This window comes from Semicossyphus pulcher, unplaced genomic scaffold, assembly GCF_022749685.1.
Source record: "Semicossyphus pulcher isolate SPU_LCO1_2020_fin unplaced genomic scaffold, fSemPul1.0.p SCAF_3, whole genome shotgun sequence".
NCBI classification, from domain to species: domain Eukaryota; kingdom Metazoa; phylum Chordata; class Actinopteri; order Labriformes; family Labridae; genus Semicossyphus; species Semicossyphus pulcher.
Window position 1 is genome coordinate 7917431 of NW_027211704.1, and position 23122 is coordinate 7940552.

The window sequence follows — 23122 nt, forward strand, 5'->3', positions numbered from 1 at the left end:
TAGAAGAAATTATTAAAATGAAAATGTAATCATTCCTAATAATATCAAAATGATTAATTAGCAGCCAAAAATTAAATTACCAAAGCTTATTTTTTGTTATAACATATTTTCTATGCAATACCTCAACTTTATAAGCTTTTAAAGTATTAACTATAAAAAATGTCTCCGCTTTTATTTTAAAAGCAAAATAATTCAGTTTCCGGTCTAGCTGACTAATACTGCCGGACTTTATGGTCTACTCCTTATTGCTGTCAATGACTCCGGGGTGTTCAAATATTTACTGTAAAACGCAAATCTACCAGATTAATCCAAAACCATGTGACAGATGTTTAATTCCCTTTTATTATTTTCTTTTGTTGAAAAATAGACTATATCGTCTTCACTGCCCCACGTATTCCGTAACCTTTATAGAATTTTTTATCTGCTACCCCTTACATACGACACAATGGTATGTCCCAAACACTCCGGTCTCGCCTCTTCAGCACTTCTGACCAATGAGAGAAAAACAGCGTGGCGATCGACGATGGATGCTACTGCATTCATTCAGGACATTTACATACTTTCGCAAATGGAAAAAAACCCGTTACAAATAGAAAACAATCGGAATCGGAATTATATGTAATATAATTTTTTAACTTAATTTCACAAAATACTTTCTTAAACCACACAATTTCAACTGATGGGTCAAACGTTTTCATGTGTATTTCTTTTAGGAATTTCTAGCATAAAAACTATTTTATTTGTTAAATTTATTTCTTTCCTCCATTGACGGGAATGGGCTTCCACAGGATTATGAAATGACCCTGGTGAGGCGCGGTAAAATTGCCTAAAATTACACAGTCACCATAAATTGTAGCACCTTTAGTATTGTTGGATGTATAAAAATTTAAAGCAGAGTGCTTAAGAATGAATCAAAAATCTCATTAATGCATAGACTTTAATGCTGTGGTCTCAAACTTTGATAAAAATTTAAGAGCAATTCAACAACTTGTTTGGCAAGAAAAAAGTAATAAATACATTTATTAAAATGTTAATATTTATGTAATAACCATATCATTTGGTCTTTAAGCCATTAAATGTCCATGTAGTCTGAAATGTTTTCCATCATGTCTGTAGGAAATACACATTCATACAAACTATAATTATCCACCCAGTATGTCACAGTGATGCGATTAAGTTTTCTGCCAGAAGAATGTACCAACCGAAAGTATTAAAAACAAAAAGCACTGTGCAGTTCATTACTATTTCCAGTACAACCTCAACACTGAATATCAGTGATTAAAATTAATTAATTATTGTACTTTAAATAATACAATTTGAACTATCACAACAATTCACTCATAATTTAATTTAAGACACTGATATGATGATGATGTGACCTTTCATTGATCTCCAGTAAACCAGCAGGAACATGCGTTCATTCTTTAAAGAAGAAAATAAATCCAAAGGCAGAATGTGTTCGCAGCAGCAACTGACAGCTCGGTTCTTCAGTGTCTTTTGTGAAGATGATTTGAGGTCAGAGGTCAGGGGTTCCAGCGCAGGTCGCAGATCAGGGCGATGTGGTCGGAGGGGTGAGCCACGCTGGGCAGAGCCTCGTAGGTGGTGACCTCCTGGTGAGTGGGCAGAGGAATCACCTGCTCCACCTGCCCACACACAAACAACAAGGTGTAAGCCTCTCGTTTAGGGAATTACATCAACATTTTGTCCTTCATTTAAACACCCAGGAATTGAAAATGCAAACATTGTCCAAATGACTTTATGGAAAAAACATTAATTAATTTTGGGCATACAAATTTAAAAATGCAACAGAAAGAACACAAACATCTACTCTTCTAAACCTTTTGATCTATGTCTGACTAATAGCAATAGAAGTGGTTGCAAACTTAGTCGTAACAGTAGTAGCAGTAGTAGTATTTGCTGAGGCAGAGGCAGTGTACAGGCTAAACGAGAGCTCCACCGACAATTGTTACCGTGTCTGCAGAATGTAAGTCCAAGACAGCGTTTGCAGCTGAATATTAAGTATTTATTTTCCTGGTAAAAGTCCTTATCATCCATTAAACTCGAATGTGTTTTCAACAATTAATAACACAAAGAAACTGTTCTTATTCAGATCATCCAAGTAACGTCTACTTGCAACAATAAGGTAGCTCATCTTCCCAACTGCACAGACAAACATTGATTCCTACTTTAAGTCCAAGGTGCTAATTTAGCCAACAAGAATTGAAGATAAACACCACTACCACTATTCCCAGTGTTAGTGTCCGTACCTGCACGCTGTCCGGCTGTATGAAGATGTAGTCCAGGCAGCCGTGAAATCCCCCAACGTAGTTTGTGTAGGCCGGCTGGCCGCAGGCGCTCAGCAGCGGGGGGAAGGTGGAGAGCAGCTCCATACTGCAGGACTCTTCCGGCCCTGAGCTGCTCCAGTCTGCATGCTGCTGAGGAACCACGGCCTCACTGAGCAGCTGGAACACACCTGCAGATAGGAAGAAGTGACAAACAATGACGCCACAGGGCTCGCATCAAAACAGGTTTTATTTTTACATCAATGAATGACTGAATACTAGCAGAGACTAGTTTAAGAGCAGACCTGCTTTATGTGTGGAGTTACCTGAGTTAGGGGTGGAGTTAAAGTCACCACAGAAGACCAGAGGGGCTCCAGGTGTGACCTCACTGATCACATGACTCAGGTGTTTCAAAGCCACGCCCATCTGGACTAAGCGGACGTTCCCTCCTTCAAAGGAAGTGAGTTCATTATTTACAAATATGTTCTTACGGGTACACATCATCACTTTGCTCCCAGTGACTGAGGTGAGTTAATACAGAGGAATGAGTTGTTCTACCTTTGGGGTGCCAGTACAGGTGAGTGTTGGCCACACAGACCTTCCTGCCTGGTTTATTGAGGTCTTCAAGCACACTGACCTGCAGAGGAAAGAGTCAGTTTTCACAAAGCTCATTCACAAACAGACCAAAGCTGAAGGTTCACAACTTTGGAGCTGCAACTAACGATAATCCATATTAATTATTCTGCCTTTTATTTCTTTATGAATCTGTCTGTTAAAAGTCAGAAAATAGAACTACACTATTCTTTAAGGTCAGTTAGGGTTGCAAAAACAACATACAAAAACCCCAAGTCATTAGTGGTGACAGCAGGTGAACAGCCGTACCTGCAGGGTCGTGGATCTATGCAGGATCTTGTCTTTCAGAGCGTCGTTAGCAGAGACTTTCTCCAGCAGCTCAGAGTGGATGGGGTCAGAGGTCAACGCCTCGCTCAGCATGATGTCATGTCGGCTCAGCAGCTGAAACTTTGACCTGAATAAGACAACATGAATCTCTAATACCCCAAACTTAATCCTGGATTGAAAAAGTTGACCATTATATTGACTTAATACTGTTGTTACAAAATATTGTGGGTTGTGGGAGATAAGAGGTCTGGTTGCAGCAATGGAGGGATGTTCTTTTATGGGTGGGGCTTGAACGGCCAATCTGATGATCAGTTTTAAAATAAAATCTTTCTGATGATCAGAGGGGCTGTGTCCGACCATTTCTGTCACCTGACAACAGAGAGTCTGAAAACCCCACAAACTTCCCATGGAGATTTTCGGCTGTGTACAGAGGAGAAAGAAGCATGTGGTTTTTGGAATTTCTCTCTCTCTCGATATTGCTGTCGCTTTTTACAAATCATCTGTAAGGGGGAACTGTCTGTCTGTAAATGTCAACAGTTATCCCAGTTTTAAAACAAAATTGTGTATCCTCCTCTTTATTGCCTCATTTTCACTGCATGGTACAGCTCCACTCAGCCTGACCCACCTGTTTTTTTTACAGGCAAAAGTACCTGCTTTTTTCTCACTGAGGTTCTAAGCAACCTGAGCAGATACTAAAATTTGACATAAAACATTGCAGACCACTGATTGGTCAGCAGGAATCACTATCATAACTCAGTAGTTCAGTTGAAGGCTCTGTAGTTGGGAGTTTGCAAAGACCTGAAATATCATATTATTTTATGTCACGTAAAGCAACATGGCAGCAGGGGAATAACACCCTTGTACTCTAAGAAATACAACTTGATAAAAATACACAACACTGAAAACACAGTAAACATTTTCATTTGGATCTGGCTGCTTTCAGACCTCACCTGCGGTAGAACGTGGCCAGTCCTTCATGTTGCTTCTCTTTTTCTATGAAAACACCGTCCAGACCAAAGGCATCCAGAGTTGGAGTCAGACTGTCCGTGAACACACCTGAAGAGTCCAGAGAACAAGAAGAGAGTCAGAAAATAGACTCAGATGTTTATGGTGCTTTACATAGAGGGTGGATGCTTTTAAATTTCAACAGTAAAGAATCAAAGAAAGAAAGCATCCATCTACTCAGTTACACCTGTACAATCTGATACAGTCAAATACAACAGCCTTTTATTTAAGAATTAGTCTGGTTTAAGCTCTAAACTGCTTTTTTTGCTTTTGACAGCATGTCAAGGCTTTTCTCGAAATGTAGCTTAAGCAAAATTAATGGTGTCTTTTCTGCAATGATTACCTTTGTCGACCTCCTGCAGACAGATGATGTCAGCGTTGTATCCAGCCAGCTCCTTCTTGATCAGGTTCTGCCTGTAGTCCAACTGCAGGGCATAGGGAGCGCAGTACGGATAAAGCACCGTGCTGGAAAACTCTGTCTGGGCGTAGGTGTCAGCGAGGATATTGTACGACATCACCCTCATAGCCGGCCACTCCGCCTCTTTGACTGTGTATGCGTGCCGGTTGTCGAATGTGCAGACGCCTGGTCCGGCCTCCACAGCTCCCACGGAGATCAGCTCCTTGGCTGGGCCGCTGCGCCCTCCATCTTTAGGTGTGCAGCGCAGTTTGAGCCTGCAGCCGATGTCCTGATTGGAAGGCACGTGGACTCTGCCACATCCGACCTCTGTCCAACTTCTGTCCTGACCTGGAGCTTCTGCAGCAGCTTCAGGGCTAGGACAAGAACAACAAGATGGAAAAAACTAAGGACAGAGGTGCTGGATGTTAAACTAAATTGCATCTGAGATGGTGTTATTTGACTCAATCAGTTATATCAGTCCTGTTTTTCAATGTGAAAGACATTTTCCAAATAAGGTAAATCACACCTTCTGGATGTTGTGAAGAAGGTAACCTGTTAACCAGTTTGTAGCCGCCTCATCCAGCAATCAATTTGCAGATCAATAATTAAAGTCAGCATTAGTTGCAGCCTTAAAATACCTCAAAAACACAGCTATGGCTATTTTCTACTGCTACTGTTTCTTTTGTACTTTAAGCCCACAAATGTACTGATATGGATATGTATCCGGCCCATGCATAGTTCAGCTTTATCGCTTGTGTTGTAATTTTAAAAAAATGAACTAAAGTATAACAAAGTCATTATGGCATGTTCAACCACTCTAATGGGGTATAAATAAACATGTTTTCTTCCTATTTACATACATGCATACACTCTTAATTACACCCCCTTCAGCAGTGTAATTACCTTGTGTTTGGGGCATTTTCTTTATACCACGTAAACTCGCAGTCTTGCAGGTTCCCAAACTCTACCTCCAGATTCGGGCAGACGGGAAACCCGGCCAGCAGGGACACCGGGAGCTCCGCGTTGGTGAAAGTGGGCGCGTTCCTCTGTACCGAGTATTTAACGTCTCCCACCTGCAGCACGGCTCCGTCCTGCCACGCCTCCGAGTTCAGCACCGTGTCGGCCACCTCTCCTCCGTTATAGTACAGCTTCACCACTGTTGGCTCCTGAGTCTCACACGGCTGCTGACCCTTGTTCTTCTTCGACTTCTTCGCCTTTCCTTGGCCCTTGGCGATGCTGTTGGAGATCCGGGCCAGGACCTTGCCCAGCGCTTCGTCCTGGTCCCGCAGCATGTGTTTGTGGCTGCCGTCCAGACAGAAGGAGATGGTGAGTTTGGGCTCCTCGGGGAGGCACCTCACCACGGCAGGCTCCATCCTCCTGCCGAGGAGGAGGCTGGAGGCTCGGGTTAAAGTCCTCGGTGAGTAAGACAGGAGACGTCGAGGGAAAAGTTGGAGAACAGCAGAGAGGTGTTTCAACATGAAGTCAGAGGCGGCAGGGATAAACTACAGTGACATTAAACTACAACGTTAAGGTTAACGGTCAACTGCAGGGAGAGTGATCCCCCTCCTGACGTCACCTCGTTGCGGAGTGTTGCTACAGTGGTTAGCCTGGATGCTAACCGGCAAAAAGCTAACCGAAAGAGAAAAACTGCGAAATGGCGCGTTAAATTTGACCGCCAGCTGTCTAATTTAAACTAAACAACACACATGTTTCAGAAGATACCAATTTGCTTAAAAGAACACGTCACTTTGTATATAATAATGAATAAAATTTGGTTCGTTAGCTGCCAGTACTATCCTTCAAGTCAGCATGAGCGTATTCTTCTTCTACTACGAAATGTGGCTGCCTCTAACGCTTCTAGAAGTATCACTGCCACCCAGCGCTTACAATTGAAGTTGCATCGCATGTAATTTTCATTAGTTGAGGACCTAAACTGTTAAAAAAAACATACATTAATACATTTATTAATTTGTATCTTTATATTTCCAAGCCATATATTCATTCTATTCGTGCTTATGCTATAAATTTCTAGTTCTTATTCTTAAATTACCAAATTAGACCAATTATTCTTCCTTAGAATAATCTCTTAAAATGGATTGTTTCCCAATTTTGTTTTTATATTTCTGCTTCACATTTTTCAAGGTTATTTATTTAATAAAATCTTATTATAAAAGTGTAAAGCTTCCACCAATCTGGGGTGTTTGTAATACATATAATACGACAAAAGAGAGCAAAACAAAATATGCACTTTTTATTAATATATACATTTTACATTTTTTTGTAAAGACAGAAACAGAAACTCACTAACAGGCAAATTAAAAAACAATAGAAATTTATATTAAAAAACTATATACTCCTGAGCTGAATGTTTATTGTTACACCAGAGGTTTGTTGCAAGTTTGTTGCAGCCAAATCAGACAAGTCTCCTCTTGTAGTATGTTTACAGTCTCTTACTATTGTCTTTGATACGCTACAGAATATTTTTCTCAGGGTTGTTTTCCACACAGCAGTGTTCTGGCTGTTCAGTGTTCTGGGGAAAGTAGACGTGTGCCTTGTGTTCGTCTTCATGCTCGATGTGTTTCAGGTGGATGACCATGTGCAGGGCGTAGGCCAGGACCAGCAGCAGGATGAGGGAAGTGATGAGGCCCATCAGGATGGCGGGCGTCAGGAAGGTGGCGCAGTCACTCGCAGGAGAAAATTTACCTGAGGTGACGTTGAATGCCTGAATCTGAGGGTGGACATTTTGAGAATATATAAGTTAAAGATCGTAATTTAACCGTTACAAATCTCTTACTCTTGGGAGTAAAGGGGCAACAGTAGAACAGTTTGTTTTTTTAAGGCTATGGTATTCCATAGAAGAATTATGTAAATAAACCTTTTCAAAGGTTTGGTCTCTACCAACTCCTAAAGGAAATACTGTATCTGTTACAACATTAACTGGTATCTTAAATAAAGACCATAGTTTTACTTGTTTTTCTGGCAGTTAAATGAATTATATGTGACTGCTTAGTTTAAGACAGTGAATGGATAAACAAACATGTACCTGGAAGTTGGTGAAGGTGACGGTCCAGCGGCGGGCGTGGTCGGTGCTGGGCAGCAGCAAGGCGCTGTGGCGCTGCATGCTGCTCACATGGAGGCAGTGGTAGGAGGAGGAGGCTGGAGCGTACACCTCGCTGGCGTTGAACACGGCCTCTTCAGACTTGTTGTAGAACAGAGAGACGCTTTCCACCGAGAACCACCACTGACCTGACGACTCGTAGAAAGTGTTGGACAGCTGCAGTCTGACATCAGAGGGACGAGAGGAAACCATCAGTCCAAACTTTACATTTAAGTATAAAGTTTGAGGAGACAATCAATGTAAACTAACTTTTGTTAACAACAGAGGTGGAAGAAGTACACAAATCCTTTACTAAAGTACTAAAAGTTATAAATATATTTAAGTTACTTTAATGTAAGTTTTGTTTGAGTTACATCTGGCTTATCAGTGAGACCTGCAGACCCTTTGACATAACATTTGATCACACTTTTGACTTAATTCACATTATAAATTCACATGTTTGATTGGATGACTACAAACAGAGGATATGACTTACGTTATGGACAGATCTCTCAAATCCTCCACATCTCCAAACCTCATGACCAGCCTGGTGAACAGAGACAAACAGACAGGCTTAGATTTATAAAGACATGGGAGAATAATGAACTCCTGTTCGACTTACAGACAGCAATGTCATTCAGACAGATGTACGTACGTGGCCTTGTCCTGGCTGCAGACAGACTTGCTGGTGTCGACAGGTTTCAGAGGAGAGAAGGCTCGCTCCGTCAGGTCCAGCTGCTTCTGCTTCTCGTAGCGCAGAGAAAGTTTCCTGGCCTGGAACAGGAGACACGGCTCCCCGTCAGTCAACACCTGGAGGGTGGAGATGTGTGATTATACATACAGTATAAAGATGTTATTACCATAAACTATAGCTACATACTGCTGTAATCCTATTGTTGGTAAACTTATTTGACTTATATTTTCCTACCAACAGCAACAATTTCCTGTTTCCCAAGGAGGCCAATAGCTCCTTCAAAATTGAATAGACATATATACTGTACCTCTGAGGCAGCCATGAAACTAAGGTCATAAATGATGAAATAATAGCAATCAAACTGTTGACGAAGCAGCTTCTTATTTTCTCTAAAAACATTTTTTTGGTGTTTTCAATGAAAATGAATAACAGGCCAGATGTTAGTAAAATGTAAATATTTTTTAATAATTTAAGCATTTTATTATGTACTTTCTCTGTTTCTCTCTTTAATGTGTTACAGTTGATAGTAAATTAAAAACAACGCCACCTTGAGGGGAGGGAAGGGAAGTGCAGCTCCTGGCACTTGAAGCAACTTCCTCCGTGATGCATCTGGAGACTGAAGAAGAGGTGAGAGGCGAGGAGAAAAAGGGAAACATAAAGTGGAAAAAAAACAACACGATTTTGTATGTAGCCTAAATTAGATTCAATTAGCTGCCATCGTTTAACATGAATGGTTAGAAACTCCTGCCCCTTTCACCTCATACCTGACTTTTGTCTCCACTCTGGTCTTTATATAAATGTGTTAATGTGAGAGTGAATGTGACATGTAGTGTAAAAGCAGCTTTGAGTGGTCGTAAGACTAGAAAAGCACTATATAAGTACAGTCCGTTACCATTTTACCTTAAAGTAAAACATTAGCAAGTTTACCTGCAGACGTCTGAATGGTTCATCTGCAGGTACAAAACGCTCCTCCATCCACATCCCTCCTTCACTCTGTGCAATCCCTTCATCTCAAGGAAAAATAACAGGTTGAATTCTGTCATTTAACAAAATAAGTCGCAAACAGGTTAAACAGTGGACTTTTCAGACAGATAGATTGACAGATGGACAGACAGACAGATATATAGATAGACAGACAGACAAATAGACAGACAGATGGTACTTACCATTGACTGAAGATACGGCAGCACTGTGAACAGAAGTGAAAAGAGCATCAATATTTCTTCTACTTAAAGCGACTAAAAACCAACAGTTGTCATTTTAAACGTCTGTTAAATATATTGGTTATTTCCATGAATTATAACAGAATCTTATTTTATTTAACCTACCGATGCTTCAATTTTATTGTTTCCGAAATTATCTATAAACATAATGTCACATAAAGTCACATAAACATAAAAGTTAAAACCAGACGAGAGAAGACGGACCTGTGAAGTTTTACTACCCACAATGCATCAGTGTAGTCCAGTGACCCAGCCAACCCCGTGGATTAAGGTAACAGAGCGATTGGTCTGGAGCAGAGATGTACTATTGCAGTGATGACCCACTCTGACCCAGATTACAGAAAGAAAGACTTAAAATAATGGACCAAGATTCCATATTAGAATCAGCTTAACTGTGTTCAGCAGCTTTGATTGATTTTTATCAAACATTCAGGCTTTGTGCATTTATTATTCTGCAACATGTGGATGCACAAAAAAAATGTATATTTATATATCCTTTTTTATATGATGAGGTTTTAAGAAGAGAAGTCTGTGCAGTCTTTATTTGAATTGTGTCTTTATAACATCAAATATCCCATTTAAAAAAGAGTGTTATTTATACTATGTATACTATGTTCTATGAGTTTTAAGGCTTAAAAAGGACTATGTGGGTGTGGTTTGATCAGATTTGATTGACAGTGTTTAAGATAATGAAAATAAATCTCCAAATAATATCAAAAATATTTTGATTGAAATATTTTTAATCTTCAGCTTAAAGATTTATTCTTGTTCCTGTTATTTCTGTCCGGGACTTCCTGATCTGGTGCATGGAGATTTGTGACACCATGATTTCTGTTGTTGTCGGGGGATCACAGTCCTATCTGAGGTGAAGATGGAGGTTTCAGGGGCGCTGGTTTAGCTCAATGGGTTGAGCAGGCGCCCCATGTACAGAGGCTACAGTCGACAGGCTCGACTCTGCCCTTAGGCCTTTGCTGCATTTCATCCCCCACTCTCTTCACCCAATATCTCCTGTCTCTCTTCAGCTGCACATCAATAAAGGCAAAATGGCCAATAAATACACTACCAGTCAAAAGTTTGTTACTTGTGTGATGGAAAGTTTGGTTCCCCACATCAGCCTGCACTTCGTTTTGGAGCATAAATGGCTCTTAATAGAGCGTAGCACTTAACAATGGTTGACAAATCTACATATAGTATGTTTAAGGGATGATCAAAAATAACACTCTATTGTTTTATAGGTGAAATGTGAATTATAACCATGTTTTTCTGAGCAACATCAGAACAAAACTGTTGTGTCCACTCTGGTCTTTCAGAGAGGAGCGAATAATCAGAACATCTAATCTAAATGAATCGAGTGCAGCTCCACTTCCATCCACAGAGTCTCTGGGTGAAAATCCTCTCAGTGGATGTAGATTAAAATGTGTTTCACATATTTTACAGCACATAATGTATTTTCTACTCCGTTTAGAACAAGAGGCGTATAGCCGTCAAATCCTCCCCGACTCTGTGACACCCCGCAGCCAAAAAGCTTTAGCTCTGTGTGAGTTGGGTCAGAGGGATTGCATTGATTACATAATCATGCAATCATGAGTGCGGGCACACAAACACACAAACACACACACACACACACACACACACACACAGTTAGGTCATGAAGGATGGGGCGGCTCTCAGCCAAAAGGAGATTTTGGAGCTTCTCCCTCTGTTACAATCAGCAGCTGCACACTGTAAAAAATGACACACTACAAATAGCTGCCTTTTTTAACAACCAGCAGGCAAAGAGCAACATTATTATTATCCCAATGTGTTTGTTTGTGTCAACACTATTGACAAGAACACTTATATTGATGTATTCAGCAAAAACCTGAAATATATTGAATGTTTTTTTATGTCCAATGACAGTTTGTAAAATTTGTCTTATCTTTGTCCTCTTTTAAATCTCTATTAAATCACACTTTTCTAACGGGCTTTTACCTAATTAATCTAATGCTGTAGATGTCTTTTAACCAATTGTTTTGATCAGTTAAACACCTTATAATTTACCTCAGTTTATTTATATAATATATTTTGCAATAGTTTTTTAGTGTCACTTTATTGAATTCTGTTTTTCTTTTGCTGAAGCACTGTGAATACATATTTTGAAAGGTGCTATTATAAGTGCGTTTCTTATTCATGTTTTTATAGGCCTCTCTATGCATAGCAAAGATATGGTTAAGTTAAAGTAAACCTCATGGCTATGTCATCTAAATCATTAAGTCATGGTAAGAGTAAGGCATCTAAAACAAATCAAGGTTTGGAAGAAGGCAAAAAAAAAAAAAACATGAATGTTAAGTTAACATCTGCACTTGCAACGAAAAAGTCCCAAGTCCTGTGCCATAACTGGGGAAGCTGGTTTACATTGATTGATTGACTCTTTTTTAGCTCTTGTTTAATGGAGAAAAAACATGGAGAAATATCACAACTCTCTAGATTGAACAGAAGCCTTTTTTAGCCACATTTACTTCCTGGTTCAATCTCAGCACTCTCACTGTTCCCAGCAGCAAACAAGCTCTTATAAATCCGTTGTACACCTGCTCAGGACAAAACCACATGCAGAAATTTAGCTAGCTAGTGTGGAAACCTGACAATGTGGCAGCTAAACAGACAGATAATTTTCTAAGGAGGTAGAAGAGGCCAAATGAAAGAGCCGAATGATATTGCTGCTCTGTTATTGACACATTTGGAGGAACTAATACAGATAATATGTCACATTGATGGTTCTCAGTTTAAGCCTGTGCCCCTACATGGCAGACAAAAAATCCCGTATTGCAGCTTTAAGGAAATAATCACAACTGAAAGAAATACACACAGGTCCTGGTGGACAACACAGCAACGCATCACAATGAACGCATCACTAATCTTTGAGATGAACGTGTCAAGAGTCCAAGATTAGAGTGTCACGAGAGGTGAAAAACAACAACAACAAGCTATCAAGGTAAAAATAAACATCATCTCCATTTCTGTTACTGTGTCGGTTCACTCACCTGTCAGTATGTTGTTGGTGGAGGCAGGTAGACGACTGCAGATGGAGGAGAAGGAGCGAGAGAAGGAGGAGGATGCAGCGTTGTTTCCATGGTGAAGCCATCTCTGCGGTGAGCGGAGTGAGATGCCAGCACACCATCTCCCTCTCGGTCCCCCCGGTAATCTACTTTAATCAGCCCACTGTCTTTAAGCCCCCATGACGGACTAAAGAATGAGCCAATCAGGACAGAGCAGAGACGGACAGTACGGATAGAGCCCCGCCCCTGACTCTTCGGTTCGCTATTCACTAATTTTCTCAGTTTTAAGTCAAAATAATTTTCGTTGAGCAGATTAAAAGTAGTCAAAATAAGTTAAACTGTCAAAACACAGCCCTAATAGCCTACTTGATAAATGTCACCAACATGAATTAAATATAACACAATAGAGAAATTGTTGATCACTATTCATATTTGACTTTTTCAAACATTCTTTCGGAAAGCCTTGAACAGTATTTTTACCCTGTATCATATCCCGGTTAACCAAAAATGTTTTATTTAGTTTTTAATTTGATTAAAAAACTACTGATGTTATTTTTAAATAGTGGTGGAATCTTCAATATCAGTGAAGTCAATAATTGCGTATTGGCAGCCTGTCTCTGTTTATGATCAATTAAATCAAGTTAAATAGCTAAACATGTATCATGTTTAACCTTTAAACATTTACATGGATGTGTATATACAGAAGTTACCCAATATCTAGGTGTATTTCAGGTCTTTGTTTCGCACACCACTTACCACTTCTACTTCTCTTGTAGAAATGTATACAAAAATGGTTAATTACTTGTAAGGAATCGCCATTCGTTTCCATGTAATTGTTAATTTTAGTCAGGCATTTTCTATAGCCACGCCCGGTCGGGTCCTCAGACTACACATTGCCGCGGTGCATCCTGGGTCCTTCCTTTCCATCCCAGGCTCGCTTCTGCAATCATGGGTACGGCTAGAACTTTATCCTAAATTCAGAATTTTAAAGTATACTAAGGCGATTTTACATATCGATGTTGTACATGAATATCTTACAAACTCTTACGATGCGTTTGTGATGGAAGAATTACGCGGTCAATAAATAAAATCAAGCGTTTTTGCGGTTGTCTGTACTCGCAACGTGGAGCGGCCATAACGTCTGCGGAACACTAGGCGTGTTAGCATTGCTAGCTTAGCACAGTATGCATTTCTTTAACATTTAAAGTTGTTGTAGGCAATGTAGCTTTTAATTAAAGAGCTGGATAATGGAATAGCAAACATTGTAATGTTGTCGTAGTTTCCATAAGTCTAAGATTGTGCGTGTTTGAGGTTTGGCTCCCCTATGTAAACGGCGATCGCTAATAACGTTAAGCTTCCTTAACGTGTCTCAGTTGTCACAATTGCGGCTGTGTAATGAAAGCAGCGATTTGTTTTTGACTGCTCATAGCCATGTTTCATAACTTATTTACCATTAAATGAAATCAAGAAAATTGCACTGGTTTAACTAAGCTGTGGTCCAATTTGTTGATGCTGCTTGTTTCATTAGCCCCTGCCTGTCTTGTGTATAACAAAATCGTGGAGTCAAGCGTTTGGTGTTCTATAAGGTTAGATCTGCAGTCTTTGAAAATTGTGGTTGTTTTTTGTCACATGTATGCGTGTCAAAGCATCTGTGCTGACTTCTGTGAGAAAACTGTTTAAGTGAGTGCAGATTCCTTCACAGCAACATTTTAAACAATATATTTTGGTGTGGAAGCTTTTGGGGATCGTCAGAGGCCACCTAATGTAATTTTCTGTCTTTGATAGAAGTGTATTTGTGTACTGTATTAGACAGTTAACTTTTGCTAAGTTATTGTAAGATAATTCATTTGATTTGCTGTAACAACGTTTGAACTAGAGACACGGATGTTTTTAAAATATAATTTAAGATTGCTTTTTTGAATTTCACGTCTTTCTGGAAGTATCAACAGGACACCTGTCCTTCATCTGCTCTAACTTTATTTTCCTTGGGTGTTTTCTAGGAAAGTGTCGTGGTCTGCGCACAGCCAGGAAGCTCCGTAACCACCGTCGTGAGCAGAAATGGCACGATAAACAGTACAAGAAGGCCCATCTGGGTACTGCCCTGAAGGCTAACCCCTTCGGAGGAGCCTCCCATGCCAAGGGCATCGTTCTTGAGAAAGTGTGAGTACACAAGATGTGTTTAAGAGTAACAACTGAGGATGATGTGATGGCTGAGCACTTAACACAAAGTTCTGAAGTCATGATGCTTTTGGTTTTTGATTTCAGTTTTGAACATCTTAGTGTTTTTGTCTTTGGATCTTACAATGTATTATGCGTCTCCCTTCTGCAGTGGTGTTGAGGCTAAGCAGCCCAACTCTGCCATCAGGAAGTGTGTGAGAGTTCAGCTCATCAAGAACGGCAAGAAGATCACCGCCTTCGTCCCCAACGACGGTTGCCTCAACTTCATCGAGGTAAGAACATGCCATGTATACGTCCACCACAAACAAGCTGCTTTTGTAGTTTATGTGCAGAATCTGCAACAGAAAAACTACCTGTTAACTAGTCGTGTTCCTGTAAAAAAAAATAGTGAATGGCTTGTGATCAGAAATTTCACAGCTTTAACAGCAACTTATTAATGCAGTTTGGTGTCGAGTAGTGTCTACAGGTCCCAAACACATTGAAACGACTGCTAATTTGATCTGTAGTTGAGTTTTTCCCAAATCTATATCATGACACAGATTGTGTTGACAGAAGCCATCCTGCATAATGGTCTAATGTCTGCTGTTATTTTGGTCTTAGAAGTCTCGACATTATTCTATTTTAGCTTCATCTGCAAACAACGTTAAATTATAGTTAGCCCTGCCTTGTCTTTCCTCTTCTTCTCACCACCTCTCTACTCTCACTCCTGCAGGAAAACGATGAGGTTCTGGTGGCAGGATTCGGACGTAAAGGTCACGCCGTTGGTGACATTCCTGGAGTTCGTTTTAAGGTGGTAAAGGTGGCCAACGTCTCCCTGCTGGCACTCTACAAAGGCAAGAAGGAGAGACCAAGGTCATAGATAGATGACGCAGAAAATAAAATAAACGTGTTTTCAATTACAGAATGGTTGTTTTGTGTTATTTAAGCAGGAACACTGCTTGTCATAGTACTTGCTGCAAGATAAAGTTGTGCCTGCAACAGAATTTTTTTATTTTAGACAGCGAGGTGGCCAACCTTTCACAGACATTTAAATATCTACTTTTACAATTATTTTTACTGTTTTTGCATCTATTGTAGCCGCTGTGTAGAGCTGTTACAATCTGATAAGTCCTTCACCAGAGCATTAATTGGCAGCTATTTTAATTTTATCTTAAAGCAATATTTACAAGCTTTCTCAAACTACAGCTGCTCACTTGTGTGTTTTGCTGCTTGTCTCTATTTTATAAGATGAGCTAAATATCTTTGTGTTTAGGTTTGTTGGTCAGCCAAACATGTATATGATCAAATTAAAGAGGACCAGGCCAAAATGGGGAAAACATTTTATTATATTTTGTTATTATATAGCTGAAATGGTTAAAATAAAAGTAGGCAGATTAACTGGTAATGAAAACAACTGTAATGTGAAGTCCTTCTGCTGTGTGCTCTGTTATTCATGGGACTTGATAAAGGTTAATTTGATACATACACACTGCACAAAGGGCAATCAGCCTGGAGTGATAGAATGGGGTCAAACTTAATGATTCATCCTGCAGTGTCACACTTTCTGGCTACCATTCAGTTCACTGCATAAACTTAGCAGGAGGGGTTAAATATAGTAACATGAATTAGATCTCCTGTCCATGCAACTGGAGTGCCATAGCTCCACAGCTAACACCGCGGGGGTCTGGGGCTCTTTATTTTTCCTGCAGAATAACTTCTAAATCTAATAACACAAACCCAGGACACTTCTGTTAATTTTGTGTGAATCGAGCTGTATTTGCAGACAGGAAGTCTCTGCTTTTCAAACACTGGAAAATGGCTTCATTGATAGAACGCGTGTAGATATACAGCTCCGGTTTCAGACGTAGGTCACAGACCTCTGCTCCGCCTCAAATCCTCAGCAGCAACAACAAGAGATCAGAGAGTTTAATCTGCCGGGACGAGTCAAAGGAACCAACAACAACCAACACCAAACCACAAGGTAAATTATAATGAGAGTATTTAAATGTCCTGCGATTCCCTCTTGTACTAATCCTTTACTGGTACCTGCACAGTATTTATAAGATCACAACTTCAGTCTGGTTGAGGTTAGGAGAGACTGCTCTGGCTACTAAGGAAAGCTAATATTGACTGCTTGTCTGAAGATGACCTGAACTCGCATACCAAAGACATTTCACACTCGTGTCTTCTTAAACTCCACAAGATCACTGTTTACTGCACATTATGAGCGTCAGTATGACGTTGAACATAAGTGTCAACATACTGTGTACTTTTGTTCTGGGTCTGTTTCTCTGGTTCCAAAGGAGGGAATCTTAAACCTACAGCACAAAATTTACGTTTTGGCAGGTAAACTGTCAAAGACAAATAAAAAAATGTATGAATGTGGATAAAGTGTTCTGAATAAACATTTACAAAAATAAAGAAAAGGTCTGTTTGACATTAGATACAGACAGGACACAAGAGGAGAGAGCTGGATGGCAAGCGCAGTCTAGTTGGATTCAGACCAGGGGCTTTGCATTTACAATATTGGCCACCTACACAGGTGTATTTTATAAGATGTGCATAGATTTGTAGCAGTGTTTTCCATCACAGCACAGACTGTGTGATCTTGCGTGATTTGAGGGAAGTGAAAAGTGAGTCCTATTTTCTTTTGTACACATTAAGATTATTTTAAAGAGAGTTAATGTTCCATGTAATGGCTCGACTAAACCCTGAAATATTCTGGTGTTCCCATGAGCAAAAAAGTTTGCCAATTTTGTCACAAACGCCGGAATAAGAGGGAATTTGTATAAACCATAGATTGTTTAAAAAGGCTATATAATATAGCCTATGGTATAAACACGACACTATAATAAAAACTCTACTCCATGTTTGTTTTAACAGAAGGACAGTGGATTTAAAGCAGCAGTAAAAAAAGAAATGAAAGTCTCTGAAAAACTCAGTTTGACTCATTCCTACCAAATAATCAGATCGTACATTAAATTAACATCAGTGAATACACCTGTCAGTGTCCTTCTCTCTACCTTGATCTCTTGGTAAACTGCCTCCAAACTCTGCAAACCACCAGCTTTAATCTGCATTGTGCAAACCAGCTTAAAGGTGCAATATGACACCAACTGGATGGAGAGGAAAAAAAGGAGTGACTGTAGTAGGGCAGTCAAAAAAGATCGGCTGTCAAGTACAACTTTGGTGCCAGAGAGTGCTTATAAAAGTTAAATAATTTAAGAACGTAACACCACTTTATGACACAAAGTCTTAGATTTTAGGGGTCCACATAATTTAAGCCACATAGTGTACATGATGTACTGCAGAAGCATCCAGTTAAAAACCAACACTGACCTGCTGATCACAAATGAGTCCAATGACACATGACTTCTCCAACAGGGCCTGGACCCTTCATGTGGACATCATGGAGCTTGATCGGCTTCGGACGGAGGAGGAGGATGATGAAGAAGACGCAGCTATCCAGTACATGATTGAACAGAGTCTGCGGGAGAGCAACAAACAGAAGGAAACCAGCAGAGGCGCCACAACAACACGAGACAGCAGGAGGTCGGAAAACAAGAACTCTAATATTTCTCTCAGATGTTTGGTTTGTGAGAAATCTGCAGAGCCCCAGTGCTGACAGACGGGCATTATAATACTTATTAACTTATTAGTCATTTAACAGCAACCGGGAGATAAATAAACTTAAACTCATGTATTTAGGAGTGTAGTTATTTTAGTTATATATTTACGTTTTCTTTTGTTATTAGTGTTACATTTGTTGCAGTGGGACAAAAAATTTGGCCCCAGAGGAAGTTTTTCTTCCTACATTAATAAAATCCACCCAGGTGAAGCTGCTATCAGTCATGTTGAATACAAATTCACCACATTTTGTTTGTTGTTTGTGTTTAATATGTTGAACACAGTTTATGATTTTGTTTTTCTCACAGGATTGGTCCAAAGTCGTCAGACAGCAGCAAGATCTACACAGCTATACGGCAAGGTGAGAGAGGAGATACAAAACTTTTGTCACGAATGAATGTAAAATAATAGAACTGAAACCTTCAGGTATGTAAGATGTGTCAGCCCTTTGATTGACTGGTGATCGGTCCAGGTGTAACCCTACCTCTCAACCAATGCAGCTGGGATTGGCTCCAGCCCCCCACGACTCATCCCCACTCTCCTATATGTTACCTGTCGCACTTCAGCTATCTAATAAAGGCAAAAGCCAAAATGATCATCAGTGATCATCAGGTTCACTGTTGTTTCCTTGCAGGTAACGAGAAGCTCCTGAAGGACCTGTGTTTCCAACAGAGAGACGTGTTCTCACAGACAGACAGCAGAGGATGGACCCCTCTACACGAAGCTGCAGCTCAGAGCAACCAAACCATCCTGGAGCTCACATTCAAAGGTTTGCATCCAGAGATTCAACAGGTGTGATGAATCATAAACAGGTTCACCAGTGAAGCATCTTCTCCCGCAGCTTCAGGTCCAGACTCGTTGAGGAGTCGTTCTCTCTGCGGTCAGACTCCTCTCTTCGTGGCTGTAGAACGAGGTCTCATAGAAAACGCCTCCTTCCTCCTGCAACGTGGAGCCGAGCCGGACATCCAGGACCAAGACGAGGACTCACCGCTGTTTGTGGGTGGGATAAGCAACATTTCAATTATTCAAAGTCAAAGAATGATAGTAACATTAGTGTTAACTTTATTTTTGTAGTGCCTTTAAAAACAAATACGTTGATAAAGGAAATAAAAAGGAAGAAAAATAAAGGTATCAACATTTCTGCTATGTAAGTTTCCTAGTCTTCTTCCCTTCATGCCTTTTATTCAAAAATGCACTGATTTGTTATAAAAGGCTTTTTTACAAAATAAAACACAAACAGGAAGGCTGTAATGTTGGTTACATCCGACCTCCTCCCTCTGCAGCGGTCCGCTCAGAACGCCCTGACCTGGTGAAGCTGCTGCTCCAGCATGGCTCCAGGGTGAACCAGGAGGGCTGCCACGGCCGGCGTCCGCTCCACGAAGCCTCCCGTCTGGGGAAATCAGCGCTGGTGAAGCTGCTGCTGGTGGCCGGAGCGACGCCGGACCCTCGCAGCCACTACGGCCTCACACCGCTGGCTCTGGCTGCTCAGGGAGGACACCTGGAGGTGGTGGAGACTCTGCTGAAGAGAGGTGAGACAGCAGGGAAGTCTCTGCAGCATTACTCTCAGAGTTCATATATTAAGTGACATAATTTCATTAAAAATTCAAGCAGAAATGGCAGATTTCTTGGGCAGAAGGCAGAGGGATGAGGGATTGAAACATTTAGGGTGTGGAGTGGGATGAAACTTTAGACCCCCTGCAGTGAACGTTTATAAAACTTCTTGTGATCCTCCTGTTTTCTCCCCTATATTTCAAAATAATATAAAAGTATTTATATATTACTATTTGCTATTTAGTTGAATGTTTTAAGAGGTGTAGTGGGCACATGATGTCCCAAGATAAATGTGGTATTTTCCAGTATTTTCAGTCTTTACGCACAAAACCTCACCCGCGTGCTGTTGGTCCTGCAGGTGCAGACGCCCTGTCCCAGGCTCAGGATGAGGCGTCCATCCTGTACGAAGCGTCTTCTTCTGGAGACCCGTCTGTCATCAGTCTGCTGCTGGAGTACGGAGCCGACGCCAACGTGGCCAAACACTCGGGGCACATGCCGATCCACCGCGTCGCACACAGAGGACACCTGCAGTAAATCTTATATTCTGATTTACTTAAACCCTAAAGCAGTTGATACATGTTTTGTGTGTGTGTATGTCATGTGTGTGTGTGTGTGTGTGTGTGTTTTTCAGAGCTCTGGAGCTGCTGATTCCAATCACTTCTGTGTCAGAGGTCAACGAAAGCGGGATGAGTCCTCTACACTCTGCTGCTGCAGGAGGAAACACACACTGTCTCAAGGTTTGTGTGTGTATGTTATTACCCAACTCAAACACTGTACAAAAGTTTGTATACACTCACCGGCCACTTCACTGGCTACACCTGTACAATCTAATGCAGTTCAATACAACAGCACTGCCATGGATTCTGCTTTTATGAAGAATTTTGTGTACAATGATAGAATTTTTGCTTATTTACACACATATATACTTTAACTGTTTTATCACCAAAATTCTCTAAATTCTTGTTGGACTGAGAAAAACATACAGATTTTCCCATCAGGCCTTGCTGGATGCAGGTTACGACCCCAACTACATGCTCCATCCCTGGGTTCGCCGCAGCTATGACGACGAGAGGAAGTCGGCGCTCTTCTTCGCTGTCACCAACAACGACGTGCCGTCAGCCAGACTGCTGCTGGAGGCCGGAGCCATGGCCAACCAAGACCCGATCAAATGTTTGCAGGTAAACATCAATATGGTGGCTCTCAAGGTCAAAACCCAAAAACACCTCAGCAAACACAACGACCTTGCAGCATGTTTAGATTTTCTTCCCAATCCTACAAATATCTATCAAATCCTAATAATAAGACAGTTTGGGAGGTGAGAAGATCTATTTCATGTCTGTATCTTAAGCCTGTGGTTACTGTAGCTTCACATAAGGACTGGAGGCAGGGGAAATCACTTATAACAATGTTGTTCAGGCTGACTGCAAAAGTTCAAAACACCCACAGAAGGCCCTGTTGCTGATCCTGTTCATGTGTCTTTAAGATTGCACTGCGTGTGGGGAACTACGAGTTGATCAGAGTGTTGCTGAGGTACGGCGCCAACGTCAACTATTACTGCAAAGTAAACACGACTCACTTCCCCTCCGCCATGCAGTACGCTCTCAAAGACGAGGTAAACTGTTCATCTTATACTAAAACATTTATTCAAACTCAGTTACAGAATCAGCAGCTCCAGCTTCACTAACTACACTCATATTATGTCTATAAGTACAATTGATTCAACAGCTCTTATAGTATATAATTGGACTTTTTGTGTATGTCAGGTGATGCTCAGGATGTTGTGTAACTTTGGTTACGATGTCGGCCGATGCTTTGATTGTCCGTATGGCAACAACCCCCACATCCCTGAAGGCTACGAGGGCTGGAGCAACACTGTGATCAAAGACACTCTGGTAATGAACCAGTTTAAAGAGATCTTTCCAGCTGAACACATCACTTACATATTTTGACCTTAGACAATTCTATGGTGGTGGTTTGCATGTTCGCAACAGCTGCTTACTTCCACATCACACAGGATCTATCTTTCATCTCCACGGTTGCAAAGTAAATTCAATGTTCATGTCACATCTATAAAGAATGTGGGCTTGCATATGTTTGAATGGCCAAGCCTAAATTTGAAAAGTTCTGAGTTGGAATCACTCAGAAAGCATGAGGGATGCTGTGGATTTAGACACACAGGTGTGAGCTGCTGTTAACATGTTAATTTCTCATATTAAACCTCTCTCTCTCTCTCTCTCTCTCTCTCTCTCTCTGTCTCTGTGTGTGTGTGTGTCAGTGCAGTTCTGTGAGTTCTTGAGCGTCTCCTGGCTGAAACACCTCTCCGGCCGGCTGGTTCTCATCCTGCTGGACTACACGGATCATGTGACTCTGTGCTCCAGCATGAAGGCGGCTCTGATGGAGCAGCAGCAGTGGCCCGACATCTGCAGGCTGCAAGGTAAATTTAAATAAACTTTATTAATACAGCTGTGACAAACAGAAACGTTTGTTCCTCCTCCTCCTCAGAGAACGCTCGCTGTCTGCAGCATCTCTGTCGTCTGAGGATCCGGCGGTGTCTCGGCCGCCCTCGTCTCAGGTCCCCTGTCTTCATGAGCTTCCTGCCGTTGCCCGCGCGACTGAAGGACTACGTCCTGTACAGCGAGTACGACCTTTGTAGTCAGCAGAGCAACACACCTGGGTGACTCTGGAGTTCAAAATTAACATGAAAAAATATCTGCTGACAATCCAACCACAGATTACTTTGTATTGTTTTTAACTCATGTTCCATATCATACACATATCATACTGTCAGCCAAGTATACATTTTTTTGTTGTATTTTTCTATTAAAAACTTTCCCTGATGCTTCCTAAACTTGTTTTTATTGTGGATATTTTAATAAAGCAGAAAAGCAAACCACAACACCCAGATCACAATCCACTGTGAATTTTTAATAAAGGTACACAAAGGTGTCAAAGACGAGCATTCGTCTTATATCTCTACATTTTTGTATTTTATTTATCAATTATAACAAAAACCCTTTGTCATTAAAATGTGACTTTAATAAAAGGAAATAAATTATTACTTATTACTTTGCTTATGTTCTTTTTATAATGATCATTCTAAAAGTCTGCACAGCCTAGAAATAACATAATAATCGATATTACCATTATTATTACA

General features: G+C 40.7%; 4 protein-coding genes across 4 annotated transcripts; 2 read left to right on the forward strand and 2 right to left on the reverse strand.

Annotated features, from left to right (window-relative positions):
• Positions 1 to 999: 999 nt before the first annotated feature.
• On the reverse strand, positions 1000 to 6189 carry pde12 (phosphodiesterase 12). The gene is made up of 8 exons (XM_069678705.1): positions 5488 to 6189; positions 4531 to 4958; positions 4133 to 4238; positions 3165 to 3309; positions 2841 to 2919; positions 2609 to 2731; positions 2268 to 2473; positions 1000 to 1643 (listed from the first exon to the last, which is right to left on the reverse strand). The coding sequence occupies exons 1-8, from the start codon at positions 6060 to 6062 to the stop codon at positions 1524 to 1526; spliced, it is 1782 nt and encodes a 593-aa protein (XP_069534806.1). The 5' UTR covers positions 6063 to 6189; the 3' UTR covers positions 1000 to 1523.
• A 798-nt stretch (positions 6190 to 6987) lies between these two features.
• On the reverse strand, positions 6988 to 8418 carry atp6ap1la (ATPase H+ transporting accessory protein 1 like a). The gene is made up of 4 exons (XM_069678943.1): positions 8337 to 8418; positions 8178 to 8228; positions 7628 to 7865; positions 6988 to 7312 (listed from the first exon to the last, which is right to left on the reverse strand). Exons 2-4 carry the CDS (start codon positions 8219 to 8221, stop codon positions 7055 to 7057), a joined length of 540 nt encoding a protein of 179 aa, XP_069535044.1. The 5' UTR covers positions 8222 to 8228; positions 8337 to 8418; the 3' UTR covers positions 6988 to 7054.
• A 5126-nt stretch (positions 8419 to 13544) lies between these two features.
• rps23 (ribosomal protein S23) lies at positions 13545 to 15715 on the forward strand. Its single transcript, XM_069678258.1, has 4 exons — positions 13545 to 13585; positions 14634 to 14793; positions 14963 to 15083; positions 15524 to 15715. Exons 1-4 carry the CDS (start codon positions 13582 to 13584, stop codon positions 15668 to 15670), a joined length of 432 nt encoding a protein of 143 aa, XP_069534359.1. The 5' UTR covers positions 13545 to 13581; the 3' UTR covers positions 15671 to 15715.
• A 749-nt stretch (positions 15716 to 16464) lies between these two features.
• asb14a (ankyrin repeat and SOCS box containing 14a) lies at positions 16465 to 22751 on the forward strand. The gene is made up of 13 exons (XM_069678708.1): positions 16465 to 16771; positions 18175 to 18342; positions 18726 to 18778; positions 19052 to 19186; positions 19259 to 19417; positions 19701 to 19946; positions 20327 to 20498; positions 20600 to 20705; positions 20967 to 21146; positions 21452 to 21580; positions 21732 to 21860; positions 22249 to 22402; positions 22471 to 22751. Exons 2-13 carry the CDS (start codon positions 18200 to 18202, stop codon positions 22644 to 22646), a joined length of 1782 nt encoding a protein of 593 aa, XP_069534809.1. The 5' UTR covers positions 16465 to 16771; positions 18175 to 18199; the 3' UTR covers positions 22647 to 22751.
• Positions 22752 to 23122: the final 371 nt, after the last annotated feature.

Bases quoted from the DNA above. Each gene is read 5' to 3' on its own strand.
- atp6ap1la (XM_069678943.1), bottom strand. From the start codon at position 8,221: ATGAGGTTTGGAGATGTGGAGGATTTGAGAGATCTGTCCATAAC. The intron at 7,866-8,177 runs GTAAGTCATATC...CTCTGATGTCAG, and splicing joins TTGAGAGATCTGTCCATAAC to ACTGCAGCTGTCCAACACTT. The intron at 7,313-7,627 runs GTACATGTTTGT...GTCCACCCTCAG, and splicing joins TCACCTTCACCAACTTCCAG to ATTCAGGCATTCAACGTCAC.
- rps23 (XM_069678258.1), top strand. The intron at 14,794-14,962 runs GTGAGTACACAA...TCCCTTCTGCAG, and splicing joins GGCATCGTTCTTGAGAAAGT to TGGTGTTGAGGCTAAGCAGC. The intron at 15,084-15,523 runs GTAAGAACATGC...TCACTCCTGCAG, and splicing joins GTTGCCTCAACTTCATCGAG to GAAAACGATGAGGTTCTGGT.
- pde12 (XM_069678705.1), bottom strand. From the start codon at position 6,062: ATGTTGAAACACCTCTCTGCTGTTCTCCAACTTTTCCCTCGACGTCTC. The intron at 4,239-4,530 runs GTAATCATTGCA...TGGACTCTTCAG, and splicing joins TCTGCAGGAGGTCGACAAAG to GTGTGTTCACGGACAGTCTG. The intron at 1,644-2,267 runs GTACGGACACTA...GTGTGTGGGCAG, and splicing joins TACAGCCGGACAGCGTGCAG to GTGGAGCAGGTGATTCCTCT.
- asb14a (XM_069678708.1), top strand. From the start codon at position 18,200: ATGGAGCTTGATCGGCTTCGGACGGAGGAGGAGGATGATGAAGAAGAC. The intron at 21,147-21,451 runs GTAAACATCAAT...TGTGTCTTTAAG, and splicing joins ACCCGATCAAATGTTTGCAG to ATTGCACTGCGTGTGGGGAA. The intron at 21,861-22,248 runs GTAATGAACCAG...GTGTCAGTGCAG, and splicing joins CTGTGATCAAAGACACTCTG to TTCTGTGAGTTCTTGAGCGT.